The sequence below is a fragment of the Oreochromis aureus genome, linkage group 2 (genome assembly GCF_013358895.1).
Source record: "Oreochromis aureus strain Israel breed Guangdong linkage group 2, ZZ_aureus, whole genome shotgun sequence".
NCBI classification, from domain to species: domain Eukaryota; kingdom Metazoa; phylum Chordata; class Actinopteri; order Cichliformes; family Cichlidae; genus Oreochromis; species Oreochromis aureus.
In genome coordinates this window covers 36,507,398-36,524,153 of record NC_052943.1, presented here as the reverse complement: position 1 = coordinate 36,524,153, position 16,756 = coordinate 36,507,398, and the positions used below count along the sequence as shown (strand labels likewise).

At 40.6% G+C, this 16,756-nt stretch overlaps 2 protein-coding genes and 1 long non-coding RNA gene across 4 annotated transcripts; all 3 read left to right on the top strand.

Annotated features, from left to right (window-relative positions):
• Window positions 1-3,765: 3,765 nt before the first annotated feature.
• LOC120441356 (N-lysine methyltransferase KMT5A-A-like) lies at window positions 3,766-5,435 on the top strand. Its single transcript, XM_039615958.1, has 5 exons — window positions 3,766-3,820; window positions 4,488-4,613; window positions 4,697-4,859; window positions 4,981-5,173; window positions 5,388-5,435. The coding sequence occupies exons 2-5, from the start codon at window positions 4,511-4,513 to the stop codon at window positions 5,433-5,435; spliced, it is 507 nt and encodes a 168-aa protein (XP_039471892.1). The 5' UTR covers window positions 3,766-3,820; window positions 4,488-4,510.
• Window positions 5,436-5,439: 4 nt separating this feature from the next.
• On the top strand, window positions 5,440-8,544 carry LOC120443501. The gene is made up of 3 exons (XR_005615465.1): window positions 5,440-5,490; window positions 6,733-6,838; window positions 8,511-8,544. It is a non-coding gene; the product is annotated as an uncharacterized LOC120443501 (long non-coding RNA).
• A 1,053-nt stretch (window positions 8,545-9,597) lies between these two features.
• LOC120443498 lies at window positions 9,598-14,590 on the top strand. Of its 2 annotated transcripts, none has more exons than XM_039622322.1 (4): window positions 9,598-10,644; window positions 12,335-12,493; window positions 12,575-12,628; window positions 14,172-14,590. In XM_039622322.1, the coding sequence occupies exons 1-4, from the start codon at window positions 9,612-9,614 to the stop codon at window positions 14,321-14,323; spliced, it is 1,398 nt and encodes a 465-aa protein (XP_039478256.1). In that variant the 5' UTR covers window positions 9,598-9,611; the 3' UTR covers window positions 14,324-14,590. The 2 variants fall into 2 exon arrangements, with proteins under 2 accessions (XP_039478256.1, XP_039478248.1); XM_039622314.1 differs by having other exon boundaries at window positions 12,572-12,628.
• The last annotated feature ends 2,166 nt before the right edge of the window (window positions 14,591-16,756 follow it).

Here is a 16,756-nt window from a genome sequence, read left to right as displayed (position 1 = left end):
ACCACACTCATTTCAAAGTTGCTTTATGACCTCTACTTTCAATCTGTCTCCTGCCCAGCTGCTTTAATGGCTCTAAAGTTGATTAAGGTCAGTAGGTAGATAATCGTCTGCTATGGCCTTACAGTAAATATATCTATGGCCACAAGGCTTTGGCTGCCTTCTTCCTCGGCTTGAATTTCTGAAGTGCTTAGTATTGATTCCTGTTGCAGTAAGTACAGAACACCTCTCTAAATCAGGCTGTGTACTGGACTGTTAACCAAACACCAAACCGTGTTTGACACAGTAACATCCATACGCCCTAATCAAATAATGATGTGAAACTATGATGTAATATGACTGTGTCTAAGCATGTGACCAATAATTCAATTCAATTCCAATTCTGTGTTATTTATATAGCATCAAATCACAACAACAATCGCCTCAAGGTGTTTTATATTGTAAGGTAGAAACCCTGCAATCATACAGAGAAAACAGGAAAAACCTCAGATGGCTCTTTATGAACAAGAGCTTTGGTGACAGTGGGAAGGAAGAACTCCCTTTTAACTTCCAGAATCTGGGAGGGGCAGATGGACAAAGACATGATGTGGAGTGGTGTGTAAGCACAAAGTAAGAGACAACCAGTGCATCATGGGAATCCCCCAGCAGCCTAAGCCTTTTGGAGCGTAACCAAGGGAGGATTCAGGGTCACCTGATCCAACTATATGTTTTATCAAAAAAGAAAGTTTCCCAAACCCAAATGAGGAGCTGGTTCCATGGCTCTTTAGGATAAGCTGGGACCTTGTATGTGAGGAGAAGAGTTTAAATTTCCATTCTGGATATAATCAAATAATCTGAATACAAATAAGCCCCTCCCATCCACCTTTTGAGTGTACAGTGCAGGAAGTCTGTTAAATTCCCAGTTAAACCAAAAATGCAAAGCAACTTTTTTGGGTCACACGTTCTGTACAGCACATAACTGTGATGATTTTCAGCTACAAGCTGGGCCCATCCTCTTGAAGAGGCTAATTTCGTAGAGAAGGAGGCTATGATAGAATGAGTGTGAAGGAAATTAAGAGAGGAGAAAATGAAAGCAACAACCTGGGGTTGCTAATCCGCCGTGTAGGCTGACAGTGTCTTAATCCCAGCACAGTGGAGGAGTGTGTGTGAGATGATCCTGCGTGATAACAGAACGGCAAATTGGAAAAGACACATAGTGTTATCCACAGAGGGCTCCACATCTCCTCCCACCTAAAAAAAAACACTTAGGAGGATGATCAAAGTAGGTTAATTGAAAATTTCACTTGTTCCGTATCTCTCATCTAACCAACACTACCTCCAGATGAATCTCCCGTGGCGCTATAAGATGACAGAGATGTTATATTTAGATGTAGAGCAACAGCCTGTTGGCAAGAAACGCTTATATGAAAATGCTCGAAAAAATAATCTTCAAATCACGTTGAGAGCGTGACTAGCTGAGTCTTTGAACATACTGAGAGGATGCTCCCCCTCTGAGACTCCCCCAGCTGCTCATTCTGACACTTAATGCCACAGCCAGAAGAAAAGCTCAGGCTTTCTGTGTTTGGCATTGAAAGAATATGCTGCACTGAAGGGGAATCTGGAGTCTTTAGCCCTTTAAGTCAATCAGTGTTGTAGTTTAACCTGCAGGATTTTTGAGTAAATATATATCAGCATATGTCTGCCATTGAAAGGAATTCTCTTTCTAAAATTGTATTATCTTTTTTAAAAAGAATATAATGTCTTGATGCACGCCCAGTCATCCGGGTAAGGAAATCCCAAAAGCTGATTCTGTTGTCAGTGGGAGAAACGTTTCGAGCAGGTTTCTGACCTTATAAACAGAAACTTTGCACAATGACTGAAACTGACTAAGAATGGGCTGTCAGGTCAGTTTCATGAAGCTGTGATGAACACTCACAGAGAGCTGAGGAGTGGCTGCAATCACAGCATTAGAAGATGTTCTCGTAGCCCCCTCATCAGCTCAGAGATGGTCATCCCCTTTCGTGTACATGGCCTCCTTCACTCCCTGCTCAGTCATGGATTGGCCTCCCAACAGCCTGGAGCTCCACATTGTTGAGGCAAAGAAAAGAGAGCAAAAGATCCATAGAGGAGCACTGAATGACCTTCAGGACACCTGGACAGCTGAAGGCTGACTTTCAAGGTTGTTATCGCCTATCGACATTTATGCTTGCCTGGTTTTCAATAAATCACAACATTGCAAATGTCTTGAAAGGCAGCTCCAGACTTTTTCCCACTTCTGTAGTGTGTAGTGTACCCAGTCCAACAACCATCAGCCTTGTGTAAATGCTCATTTTTGTGACAGATCCATTTTCCTTCACACCTGATGACAGTTTGCACTGACAGGTCAAGTTAACGTAATAAAGTAAAGGAGGTAAGAGGTCATTGTGTGGCTTATCCTACCAGTGCCAAAACTATGACAGACTGAATGTAGTAATAAAGTGCAGGTGACATCACTGAGATATTAGCAGCAGTGAGTGAATAATCCACAAATGACTCCAAAAGGAACAAAATAATCACAAATCAAAAGCATTAAAGAAGAGAGGGGGACAGAGGAAAACTTAAAGAACCATGCCATCCCGAGGTGGAGGCTGTGAGCTGGATCTGTGATTAAAAACACCCACTGGTCTGGACCCAGCAGCACTTTGTGTCCACCACATTTTCTTTGATTGGATGACTGCTGTATTTTTACTTGGGCTATACCTGTAAGAAGTCAGGTGTCTGTCAAAGTTCAATGAAATGCATTAGTTAGTATAGTTAGTGTTTAAGCTAAATCAAGACTAAAATTAGTCCCAAACATTTTTCTGGGATTATTTCTTTGATTTCTTTTTAAACATTTCAGGAACAACAGTGAACAGGAGCACTGAGCCTGGTGATAAATGAAATCTGTCAGCTGTTCTTGGTCATCCTAACCCTAAACCAAACACACCAGTGTGAAGCTATCAAAAGTCCCATCGTGGAAAACTCCCAAACTATTAAATAATTAAACAGAACAAGTACACACACCCACACTCATCATCATAAATAATATAGTGGAAAATCATAATAGGCTCAATGAAAGTCTTTAAGTAAGAGTTAGCAGCATCTCCTGACAAGGCTGGATCACTGCAGGTTGGACCCAGAGCTGCTTCTGTACTACTGGAAAACACACACACACACACACACACACACACACACACACACACACACACACAGTTCCTCTGCTCTCACAGTTCATTTCACTCCTGGATAATTACACTGGGTGTTGCTGTGTGTGTGTGTGTGTGTGTGTGTGTGTGTGTGTGTGTGTGTGTGTGTGTGTGTGTGTGTGTGTGTGTGTGTGTGTGGTATGGATGGATGGACATTTGACCTGACGCTGTACCTGGGCTACAGGGACATTTCGACTTTTGCTGTGTATTCATGTGTCCCTCTAAAACATGAATTGTAAATGCATTTTAAGTGTCTAAATAATAATTTTTTCTACTTCTTATGAGGTCATTATTTATCTTTTGACCTGTATTTGCTTAAACTCTAGTGTAAATTTATTTATTAAACTATAATTAAAAGATTTTCTGATTTTCTTAAAAGTCCACCTATACCACTCACCTGATTTTTGTGTATTCCAGTTTATTGCACAGCGACGTTTGAGAGTTAGAGTGGATGTGTGTAAGTACTACAATTTAATACACACTTTCAATACACACGGCGGAAGTCATTGTGATTGGTAGGCTATATATATGGGCGGTACCTACCGGATACGATTTGTACAAGCGTGCCCTTTAACAAGTACATGTCGACGGCAATACGAAGACTGATTAAAAGCACAAAGGTAAGCCTTTTTAATGTAAAATGCACCATGACTTTAATACTATATGAAATTATAGGTGCACAGGCTTATATTAAACTGGTTTAATATATGCTTTATGGACTGTTAGCTAGTTTTTGAAGAAGTAAAACTGCCTCAGCGTTTGTCATTGAGTAAATAAAATAGGGCTGATGACTAACCGCGTCAACGCGATAAAGCGGGCTAACCCGTGTTAGGATTTACTCGGTGTTAAAGCATTAATGTGGCTTAAACATGTTAATGCCGACATCGCGACTAACGTGATTAACAATTAAACCAGCGCAGTCTGAGTCAAAATCCCTGATGTCGCTGTCAGCTAATTTCGGGCAGTTTGTCCAATGTCTGTCCATTCTGCTGACAGCCCTAAAATAAAAGCAAGGGGTATAAGTGTATTTAATCGTGTATTTATTTATATGCCTGAAGAAAAAACTTCTTACAGTTTTGATGCCTAAGCTTTCTCAGTACTTGTATCACTCTCTGCAGTCGCCATTACAGAAATGTCACATGTTGCCATTTTGAGAACTTGGCTTTTAACATTTTAAAAGAAGGCATAAATTAGGACTATGAATAAGTCAGCTGTGTTTATGCTGTAAACTACACTACTGCTAGTTCCACTACTACTGATGATACTTTATATGCTTTGGTAATACAGGCAATCAAAACGTACAGGAGAACATGCGAAGGAGACGCATTCCTCCACGGGAGGATGCAGTCTGTCATGTTTCTGCTGGAAGGGACAAACTGGGACTTGATATCCACTACATAAATGCCTTCAAAGGTAAGTTGGTCTTTAGTTTGGATTAGATTTGGAGTTTGTCACTTTGTCTTTTGTCACTCACTTGGTATGCCTCTGCAATTCAGGTCGGGGCATTTTCATGACTGTTCCATTCCAAAAAGGAGACTTCCTTTTGGAATACAGAGGTAAACTCATACCAAAAGAAGAATGTGAGCGGAGACACAGAGTTTATCATGACAGCCTGAAGGTGTTCATGTTTGAATTCAAGTTTGATGGAAAACTCTGGTGGTGCGTATTATATCAGTGTAGTTTGATTAAGATTAAATTACACATTGCTTTTGATTTATGAAAAAAAAAAGCTTCCTAACAAAAACTAGTTAAGCTAATACTTTTTTGCCTAACCCCACAGTGTGGATGCATCTCAAGAAGATGGGTCATTAGGCAGACTTGTCAACGACAACCACATCAGTCCAAGTGCTAAAATGAAAATATTAAATATCAATGGAAAGCCCCATCTATGCTTATTTGCAAGCAGAGACATAAGTCCAGGCGAAGAAATAGACTATAATTATGGTGACTCGGATTGGCCCTGGAGATGCAAGGTATTTCTACAATTGTACTTTTTGGAACTGATAAATTGCATACCGTAAGCCATTTTTACATTTGTACCAACTCAAATTGGCTTAACGTGACTTAGGGCATCTAGTTTTCCATTGAAATTGAGTATCACCTACTGTGCCTTTGGTCACTATAGCAATGCAGCCGAGCATCCAGTGATATAAATGTATTTTCATTCTCTATCTGTTACACACGAAGGCTGAGACCAGCCAGATTGAGAAGACTGTGAGCTGCCTAAAGTCATAAACCAAACTGCATTCCAAACAATGATCTGGACCTGAAACATCCAGAGCCTGAAAGGGTAAATATAATCCAGTGTACCACTTAATGAGCTAATAATTTAATCTATCATCATTCTCTATGGATGCTGTGTGTGTGTGTGTTTGGCAGTCACCTGGGTGTAATGTGATTTACATGGACCATGGCTTGTAGGTCCTTTTCATTGTTTCAAAGTGCAAGTCTGGATAACGTGTGTGTGTGTGTGTGTGTGTGTGTGTGTGTGTGTGTGTGTGTGTGTGTGTGTGTGTGTAACCACCCAAATGTGACTTAGGAGGACCACACTGTTATTGGGGACTCCGTCAAAGTTTGCTTCATGGTGACATCACTCTGGTTTTAGGAGGGTCTTCTCTTATTTTTGACAGTTTGACCTACAGCACGTAGAACTGACTGCATGTGCTTTGTTTCTATGTTGAAATGGTTTGAAACTCAGGCTTGAACATTAAGATAGTACTATACAACTGCTTAACTTGTTTTAGGCACTTTTTACTGCTGTAGTGCATGGGTTCTCCCTGGCTGTGTACTCTGGCTTCTTCCCACAGTCCAAAGATGTAGCTTATGGGGTTAGGTTAACTGATGATTCAAAACTACCCTTTGGTGTGGATGCAAATGCCTGTCCTTCCATGTTAGACTGGTGATCTGTCCAGGTTGTACTGCCCTTTGGTAGCTGGTATAGGCCCCAAACCTGCTACCCCACAATCCTGATAAGGATAAGTGAAAGAGGATGGATGATTGCCACGGAATCAGTTGTTAATTGGAGTGAGAGGCTGTCGCAAGGTATCACATTGACAGACTCTAACACAGTCACACCTGTGGGCAATTTAGAATTACCAGTCCAGCAAACCCCACTAACTGCATGTCTTTGGGCGGAAGTTGTAGTTGGCAGATACAAGTTGGGTGAGAGGCATTGTGCACCCACCATATTTGGAATAGAGGTTCCAGCCGCAAGGATAAGCAAATAAGGAAGGATTGTTTTTATAAATTTTGTTGTTGTTTTTTTTTTTTTACTCTGACCCACTCCACACAGATAAGAATGCATGTGCCATTTTTAAGAAGTTGCAGTGTTTTAAGTCAATTAACTATTCTAGATGACAACAATTCCCCTAATCCCAGTAAAATGGTTCCAGTAGAAAAAAGTGAAGAGGTTGATTGCGTTCAAATTTTATACTGGGATGAAGTGTATTAGTTGATATCTGCAACTGAACTGAAAACACCTCACCTTTCCAACTGTCCAAAACAAATAAATGTTGCAATATTTTGCTAACAGTGTCACAGTCATCGTCTGGTGTGCACAACAATATCATCTTTGGACAAGTGCATTCAGTGTGTGGGACCGGTTTCCTCCCTCAAGTGGCTTGGCTATAAGTGCAAAGGTGAGACATGTAGTGAATAGGCACAGTATATAGTAAAAGCATTAATAGAGTTCAACAAGTTAAGACTACCTGAAATGAACACTGCTCCCTTTTTAATCAGTGGGTGGTCACGTCTAATTAAAGAAATGTAGTATTACCTCTTTGTTGCAGGACCTTGTAAAATGGTATACTTGGGATTGTCCTCAATTCCCCATTCCATAACATAAACTGCTCAAAATAATAAAGGGAACACTTAAACAATCCGATGTAACTCCAAGTCATTCACACTTCTGTGAAATCAAACTGTTCACTTAGGAAGTAACACTGACAACCAGTTTCACATGCTGTTTTGCAAATAGAGTAGACAACAAGTGGAAATTATAGTCAATTCACCATAATAAAGGACTGGTTCTGCAGGTGTTGAACACAGACCACTTCTCAGCACCTATGCTTTCTGGCTGATGTTATGGTCACTTTTGAATGCTGGTGGTGATTTCATTTTAGTAGTAGCATGAGACAGAGTCTACAACCCACACAAGTGGCTCAGGTAGTGCAGCTCATCTAGCGTAGCACATCAATGTGAGCTGTGGCAAGAAGGTTTGCTGTGTCTGTTAGTGTAGTGTCCAGAGCATGGAGGTGCTACCTGGATGTGGAGTAGGCCATAGGAGGGCAACAACCCAGCAGCATGACCGCTACCTCCACCTTTGTGCAAGGAGGAACAAGAGGAGCCCTGCAAAATGACCTCAAACAGGCCACAAATGTGCATCTGTCTGCTCAAATGGTCAGATGGCTTGAGGGTCCAGCGTCCACAAGTGGGGATTGAGCTTGCAGCCCAACACCATGCAGGACGTTTGTCATTTGCCAGAAAACACAAAGTTTGGCAACTCTGGTACTGGCACCCTATGCTCCTCACAGCTGAAAGGAGGTTCAAACTGAGCACATGTGACAGTCTGGAGATGCCGTGGGGAACGTTCTGCTGCCTGCAACATCCTCCAGCATGATCATATTGGCAGTGGGTCAGTAATGGTGTGGGGTGGCATTTCTGTGCCTGCCAGAGAGCCTGACTGTCATTAGGTAACAAGATAAGATCCTCGGACCCTTTGTGAGACCACATGCTGGTGTATTTGGCCCTGGGGTCCACCTAATGTGAGAGGACACTGGACCTCATGTGGCTGGAGTATGTCAGCAGTTCCTCCATGACAAAGGCATTGATGCTATGTACTGGCCCGCCTCTTCCCCAGACCTGAATCCAATTGAGCACATCTGGGACATCATGTCTCACTCCATCCACCACAAACTGTCCAGGGGTTGGTGGATGCTTTAGTCCGGGTCTTGGAGGAGATCCTTCAGGAGACCGTCCGCCACCTCATCCCGAGCATGCCCAGGCATTGTAGGGAAGTCATACAGGCATCTGGAGGCCACACACATTCAACTACACATTTTCATGCCATTCAACTACCTAAAGAACAAAGTATTTAATAAGAAGAGTTCATTCATTCATATCTGGGATGTCCTTTTTTTTGGGCGGGGGGGGGGGGGGTTAGCAGTATGTGTAGTCATTAAAATATCCTTAAGTGTGAACAGTTTGTTTTGTTTTTTTCAGCATTTGACATTACTGCAATGCTTTGACAAAAAACTACTTCACTTAAATAGAACTGCAAAGCTAAATTAAGTCTATCAAAATGTGTTTCAGTTTGTTTAGGGGTCTGGCACAAATCCTGCCTTGCAGAATTGGTAAATCAGAATTGTCACCAGTCAACACAGGTGTGTATCCCATTCATATTTGGCTTGACTTTTTTCAGTTTATTTTTTTACCTGTCTAAAGTATTGATCAATTCAAATAACTTTTATTCTTACATTCCAGAAAGAAGAAATTTCTGAATATTCAGGGGAGGATGGATTGCCACATTCAGTTCTGGATCAAATATCAAGCGATGATGATGGCAACCACAGCATATCAGAAGAAGAATATGTGCCAGATTCAGAGTCATATGATGAAGATTCAGATAAAGACATCTCATTATTGCCAAGCACATCAAAAGGTCTGCTATGCCAAGATGACATCTCCAAAGTGCATGAACAATCAGATTCAACAAATTTAATCCACAACTTGACAAAAGACAAGCCAGAAGATAAAAGCGAGCTTTGAAACTGAATCAGAAAAATGACTTTAAGTAAAAGAAATTACTGCTATTTTTGTGGCAAACCACAAGCTAAAATTTCCGCCACCTGAAAACGCACAAAACAGCTCCTGATGTTGTGCATGCATTTTCCCTGCCTAGAGACTCAAACGAGCGTAAAAGCCTGTTAGAGAAATTGAGAAATAAGGGAAATTTTAAGCATAATGCTGCAGTTTTGCATGGTGGAGTGGGACCACTGAAAGTGAAGAGAAGACCCAAGATTAAAGCAGTAGAGGGAAAGTTTGCTCATTGCTTTTATTGTCAAGGGATGTATGTTCGCAAGGATCTTTGGAGACATGTCCGCAGATGTCCTAACAAACCAAAAGATGACACAGATAAAGAACCTGGAAGAACCAAAGTACTCGGCCTGGCTTTAACTCTGGAGTCTCAGTGTTATCCGCAGGTGTCAAGTGGAGTGTGGAAGGTTCTTGCTGTTATGAAACAAGATGAGATTGCCTCAGCTGTGCGAAAGGACTTTACTGTTATTCAGTTTGCCCAGTCCCTCTACAATAAACATGGACAAGACCCTACAAAGTATGATTATATACGACAGAAGCTTCGTGAAAGCGGGGCGTTTGTTGTTGTGTCTGCGTGCAGAATTCTCAGTGCATAACATGGAAGAAGCTATTAAGCCTGCTAACTTCCAGAGAGTTGTGCAAGCAGTAAAGAAAGTTTCAGGTTTTGATGAAGAGACACTGTCATACAAAACTCCAAGCCTTGCGCTGAAACTGGGACATACACTGCATAAAATGTCTGACATTATCCATTGTCGTGCCCTCATGACAGAGGATGAAGCCCTAATCAAGTCCACTGATGCGTTCAAGAAGTTGTATGTCTCCAAATGGTCCGAGATGGTGTCTCACCGTGCCTTGAACACACTGAGCGAGGCAAAGTTTAACAAGCCATCAACATTGCCCTTTACAGAAGATGTTCGGATTCTCCATCACTACCTTCAAAAATCTGCAGAAAGTGCCTTTTGCAGCTTGGAGAACGAAGCCACAGCTCAGAATTATGCCCAACTTGCACAAGTTACACTCTCACAGATCATTGTGTTCAATCGAAGACGTTCTGGAGAGGTTTCAAAGATGCGCCTCAAAAGTTTTCTTGAAAGAGACAAAACAGCACTCAACACAGATGTTGCCATGGGGCTTTCTGAAATGGAACAGAGACTCTGTAACTATTTCTGTAGAATAGAAATAATGGGAAAAAGGGACAGAAATGTTCCAGTTCTGCTAACACCAAGCATGCTGGATGCTCTGTCACTACTGGTTAGTAGGAGGCCTGACTGTGGTATTTGTGCCACTAATATCTACCTCTTTGCAAGACCCCGATCAATGAGTCATTACAGAGGAATGGACTCCTTGCGTGTTCATGCATACCAGTGTGGAGCAAAGCACCCTGAGTATCTAAGATCGACACAGCTCAGAAAACATGTTGCCACACTCTCACAAGTCCTTAATTTGAAAAACAATGAACTTGATCAGGTTGCAGATTTCCTGGGTCATGATATTCGCATTCACCGCGAATTCTACAGATTACCAGTTCCCACAACACAGCTGGCCAAGATTTCCAAACTGCTTTTAACACTGGAAAAAGGACATCTTTCCCAGATCCAGGGGAAATCACTGGATGAGATCGAAATTGAAGGTTTGTATTGAAAGGAGCAAATATTAGGGCAGTAGTTGAATATTATGCTTTATCAACAGAATTAAAACCTAAAAGCACAGACCATTCTGTTAAATGTCCATGATTTAAGGTAGAGATGGACCGATCCGATATTAGGTATCGGTATCGGTCCGATACTGACGTAAATTACTGGATCGGATATCGGCGAGAAATAAATGTAATCCGATCCATTAAATATCAAAAAAGCACCTCACAAAACTTGTGACACGGCGTAACTCGGCTCATAACCGTAGCAGTCGGAGCAGTGTGCGTCACGTGATAGAGCGGCTGTGTGTATTTGTAGCCTCGCTAGCAAACCAGCATTTCATCTCCGAGGAAGTTATCCCAGAGAGAAGTAAAGCAAGTGTGTAAGTTCATCTCTGAATGTTTGTAAAGCGTACCTGCGTTAAGCTTAACCACCGATATATGGAGCGTCTGCCTCTTCTCTCTCTCCCTCTCCTGCCGCTACTTCATGAAACTCCTTAATGATCAGCTGATTGGCTTTTCTGTCGCCAGTCCGTCTCTCTTCTTTGTTTTTGGCCCACTTTGCACCAGAAAGAGGAAACCAGCGGCTGAACAACAGCAGCACGTTTAACCTTGATAAGCTGTTGTTAGAATTTATTTAATATTACTTTCTAGACCAGGATCCTTTTCTACGTAGCTGACGTAACTGTGCAGGGGCGGGTCTAGCAAAGTTTAGCCAGGGGGGCCGATAGGGCATTAACAGGGAAAAGGTGGGCACAAAGGCATACTTTTCTTTCTTATTCTCATTTAAAATGTCTAGCTTGTAATAAATAATTATCTGAATCTTACACCCAAAGTTTTAATCTGATGTAAAATGTATAGAAGTCCATTACTGTATATAGTAACTGTTAAATGTCTAATATACCCCAGTAAGCTATAGTACTTTTTCCTTTGGGAAGGTACCATCTGTGAATTCTGCAATTCTGTAGTAGAAAGATGTTGAATCTATTTACTTATTCTTGAAAAATAATTTATTTCTGTGCATTTTTTTTCACACTGCATCAAATTAAAGTTGATTATGTCGATTAAGCATCATGAGATGGAGGGTGGGCGGTGGTTCCCTATTTTTTTTTTTTGCTGGGAGTTTGCAACCCTATTAGTTAGGTTGCTTAATATTTCTGCTAAGTACTCTTTAAAATACCAGAATAGGAAGGATGGAGTAGGTTTAAGTTTATTAGATTGATCAGTGTTGCTGAACTATGAAATATTTTGGGTGCAGTGTATTTTTTACATACAGGTATAACAGAGTAGCTTTAGTGTTGTTGTTTATTTAAACTTGAGTATGAATTTATACAAAATGCAGCAAGATATTAAAGAAACAGTTTTATTGATTAAAAAACACACTATATCGGATTAATATCGGTATCGGCAGATATCCAAATTTATGATATTGGTATCGGTATCGGACATAAAAACGTGGTATCGTGCCATCTCTAATTTAAGGTTCTTGAAGTCTGTTGTTTCATCACTTTGCAACATTTGGCAAACTGCAGAGTGGTGGCCTTAAATAGTAAAACTATGTACTGTGGAAAAAGTATAATTTCCAGTATTTGTTCTGTATTTTGTCATATGTCGTTGTTAATGTGAGGTTTTTGGGGGGTTTGTGTTTGTGTTGGGGGTTTTTTTGTTTTTTCCCACAATTTCTCAGATGAAATTGCATTAAGTGATGCTGAAACAAAGGACAGTGAGAGTGAATCAGATGATGATGACACAGCACTCACAATGTCAGCGTGTGGCACCAGTGAGCCTGTACATGCAGTAGCTGATTCCACAAACACAGCGCAGCTACAAGACACTGTAGATTGTGGTAAGTTACCACTAGCTTGATTTCTGTGGATAAAATGTTTGTAACAAATATTAAAACTTAATCAAATTGTGTAATCAGCAGATGAAGAACCACTCATAATGCCTGCAGCAAGTGAGACTGCTGCTCCCTCTGAAGGTAAGGGGTGCAGTTGGTTCTCTAAGCTTATGGACACGTTCTTTGTAATTGCGTTGCAATTCTGTCTCTCTACACCACCACAATGGATTTTAAAATCAAACAATATCCATATGTGTTAAAGTAGACTTCCTGCTTTAATTCTAGGGATTTGACGGAATCATCACATCACAACCATTATGCATAGTCTATTATTCTTAGAAGCTCAAGGGTAATTGTATAGCTGCCAAAAATTTAATGACTGGGTGAGGCCTGTCTACAGACTACTTCATGTGACATACTATGGTGCTTGCATGATGCATTCTCATTATCCAGTTAAGTAAGTAAAAAGGTTGATTCTGTTCATCTGAACGTAGTTTTTTCAGTGGGAGAAATCAAGTCAAATCACTTTTATTGTCACGTCACATGTGCAGGTAAACTAGTACAGTACATGTGAGTGAAATTCTTGTGTGCAAGCTTCACAAGCAACAGAGTTGTGCAAAAATACAATAACGTAAAACAAGCAAAATATAAAATGGCTAATCTAAAAAGTAATAAATATATGTACAATATATAAAGGTATATACATTACTGAATGTGTGTACTAAATATGTTTTTCACGTGTGTGTGTGTGTGTGTATATAGTGTGTATATACATGTTTTACAAATGAAATAAAGTAAACAATAAAATAAGATATATAAAATATACAGAGGTTGGTATGTGCAAAACAGTGGCATTTATATACAGTATGGAGTGCATAATGTTGAAGTTCCAGTAGTGAGGGTGAGGTGTCTATGAAGTGTTCAGCAGTCTGATGGCCTGGTGGAAAAAGCTGTCTCTCAGTCTGCTGGTACGGGACCGGATGCTGCAGAACCTCCTTCCTGATGGAAGTAGTCTGAAGAGTTTATGGCTGGGGTGACTGGAGTCCTTGATGATCCTCCCGCTTTCCTCAGGCACCGCTTCCTGTAGATGTCTTGGAGGAGGGAAGCTCACCTCCAATTATCCGTTCAGCACACCGCACTACTCTCTGGAGAGCTTTGCGGTTGTAAGCGGTGCTGTTGCCATACCAGGTGGTGATGCATCCAGTGAGGATGCTCTCAATGGCTCTCAAATGTTTCGTCACTTAGATGTTTGTGCTTAAGGTTCTTGAATTGTTCATCATCTATTGTTTCATCACTTTGCAACATATGGCAAACTGCAGAGTGGTGGCAAGAAGTCACTTGGATGAGTGACAAAATGTTTCTCCACTGAAAACGCTACGTCCAGATTAACAGAATCAACGTTTTGGGATTTACTTACCTGGATGATTGAGCATGCATCAAGAGACTTTTATTCAATGTTTTATTCAGTCTTTTATTCACAGTGGAACACTAAATGTTGTCTCATTTTAGAAATTTGATAAATTTTCAAAGAGAATTTTAGCTCGTTTTGATATTGATGGTACCAACACATTTCAGAAGTTAGGACAGGGTAACATCCATTCTTTTAAAAAGCAAATGATTTTTGGTTTTTTTTTTTTTGTTTGGTTTGTTTGTTTTAACTACTACTACTTTATATATCTTCCAGATAAAAATGCTGCTCAATCCCACAATTCCCGAAGAGCTCCCAAAAACATGTGGTCCAAGGCTGAGGTTGCTGCAGTGATGAGGCATTTTAAAGACCACATAAACGAAGGGAAACTGGCCACCAAAATGAATGCAGTCATTGCAAATTGGTAGAAGATCCGGTGTTGGCAGGAAGAACAGTTCAAAACATAAGAGATTTTGTAAGAAACAGAGGATTAACTGCAAAAAGGCAGAAAAAAATGAACTAAAATAACTGTTTAGCCAGATGTGGTTTTACATCTTGGTCAGATTGCCGAACTGTTGTTAAAACTGACTTATTGTGCAGCAGGCTGCCTCACTGATGTTCTGTTTAAAGAAAAAGTTCTTGTTAATTACAGAAGTAGTTTGTATTTCATAACTTTTAAATTTAATTTATTTAGTTTTTTTTTTTTTTTGACAGGTTCTTTAATATATATTTTTGACAGGTTATATTGAAAATAAAAAAATATAAATGCATATTTTCTCCCTTAATATTTACCTTTAAACTATTAAAATTCATTTTAAATGTTTTTAATTTTTCTGTTTTCTATATTTTTATTTCTCTGTGGTTAGCGTGGGCATTTTTGTCCATAGATTTCTTTTTTATTTATGGTTAAAATTAATGTTCAGATCCAAGAACACTAATAAAATAATGTCCCAGTAATCCTGTGTCCTGTCAGATGTGTATTCATGGTAATGATGAGCTATTTAATAATGACATCATTGTCCCTTTAAAGTCCTGATATTGTTTTTTTTGGACCTCATAGAACACATCGTTGTCAAGTGGACAATGTCTCCAGAAAACACAATAGAGTCTGGTTGGTGTGTATCAGTGTATCTAGACTTCTATAGGGAGTGTATTAGGTCTGAAGTGACCCAAATTTTTTTCAGATTTTTTCGAACACTTTAACCTCGCTCCCTTGGCTCTAAGTCCTCTGGAAACGGTAGTCCCCTTAAACCACTGCCGGGCGGATTGACGTAGTATAGTCCCTCCATACCACATAGACCCGTGTGTGTGTGTGTGTGTGTGTGTGTGTGTCTGCTGTGCCCCACACTTGCACACATGTGCTTTGATAGACAATGACAGACGGCATAAGCAGAGCACCAGCAGAGTTCAACAGCGCCTGGCTTCTTCACTTTCACTTGTGTTACTGTGTTGCATCAGCTTCTATTACAACACACACACACACACACACACACACAACATGATGAAATCTGAGCAAGTTCAAGTTCTTAAATAAGGACACAGATCAGTTTTTACTGTGTTTGAGTGGGATAGAGCTAGAACTGCACGCTGCACGCTGTACAGTGTTATTCCTGTGTGCTGACAGGCAGAGCTGATAATGTGGAAGAAAAAACAGGAGCACAGAGAAAGCAGTGATGGAGACGAGTGCTGGTACCACAGCTCACTGTCTGACAGATCTGTCCTCATTATTTTAATCTACTAGTTTGTTACTGATTTATTCAGGCGATAGACTTCAGTCTGGGTATAAGTGACTCGAGTCCTAACCCTAATCCTGGATGAGGAAGTCATGAAGTCCTGGATCAGAATCCAAATGCAGACTGAAGACAGGCTGTTTTATTCAGTGCCAGTGACTCTCACACAGGGCAAGCAGGTTTGGACAACTTTCCTGTTAATAAATGAGCACTTCTTTTAAACACTTTGTATTTGCTCTGGTTATCTTTCTCTAATAGTAAAATTTGTTTCCAGATCTGAAACACATAAGTATGACAAATATAGAAAACACTAAGAAATCAGGAAGGGACTTCACTGTTTACATGGAGCAATGGCTGTACCAGTGCGGCTATCTGCTTCACGCTGACAGCTGAGCTGATTCTCCTTCAGCTGCTCGTCACTGATCTGACTTTGTAGCCTGCGTTCACACTGTGTCATTTTTGGAACTGTTCATATTTTGCACTGCTTTTGGTAGAAGGCTGGTCCAACTGAAGCTGGGGACAGTTTGCCACTTTGCCCTGTCAGCACCATGCTCATTTCCCCTTAGTAATTTGACCCTTGGTCTTAATGCACTGTAAAGTCACTTCACATGCCATGGTTTGCTCTGTATTTACATGAACAGCTTCTCTGTGGTTGGATAAATCCACCAAATGTTGAGGTTGCTAAAAAAGTACAAGGATGGCAACAGGGCTAACATGTAAACTGTCATGAAATAAAAGTGAAGAAAGATTCATGTATTTGTGTAACACTGTGTGGCTCCACACAGTGTTTCAGCTTCACCTTTATGATTTCATTCCCACCTCGTCCTCCAGCGTTTGGTGGACACTCTTCCAACCTTTGCTTCTCCTCTATTTTATTCCATCCCATCACTAATTAGCCTAAGCCTCCTTTCTCCCTGTCTGCTTCGCGTCCTTGTCTTCCTGATGTCCTTCCTTGACTTTGTTATTGAGAGGCCTAAAACTGCTGGTGGGAAAAACAGGACTTATAAAATAATCTGGGCACAGACTCGCATGTCAGCTAAAGCTCTTTCCAGCCAAACAATCAGCCTTTGTGTCACAGCTGCTCCGTCATGCTTTTGTCTTCCTCTCTCCTCCTTCTGTCATTTGGTCTGC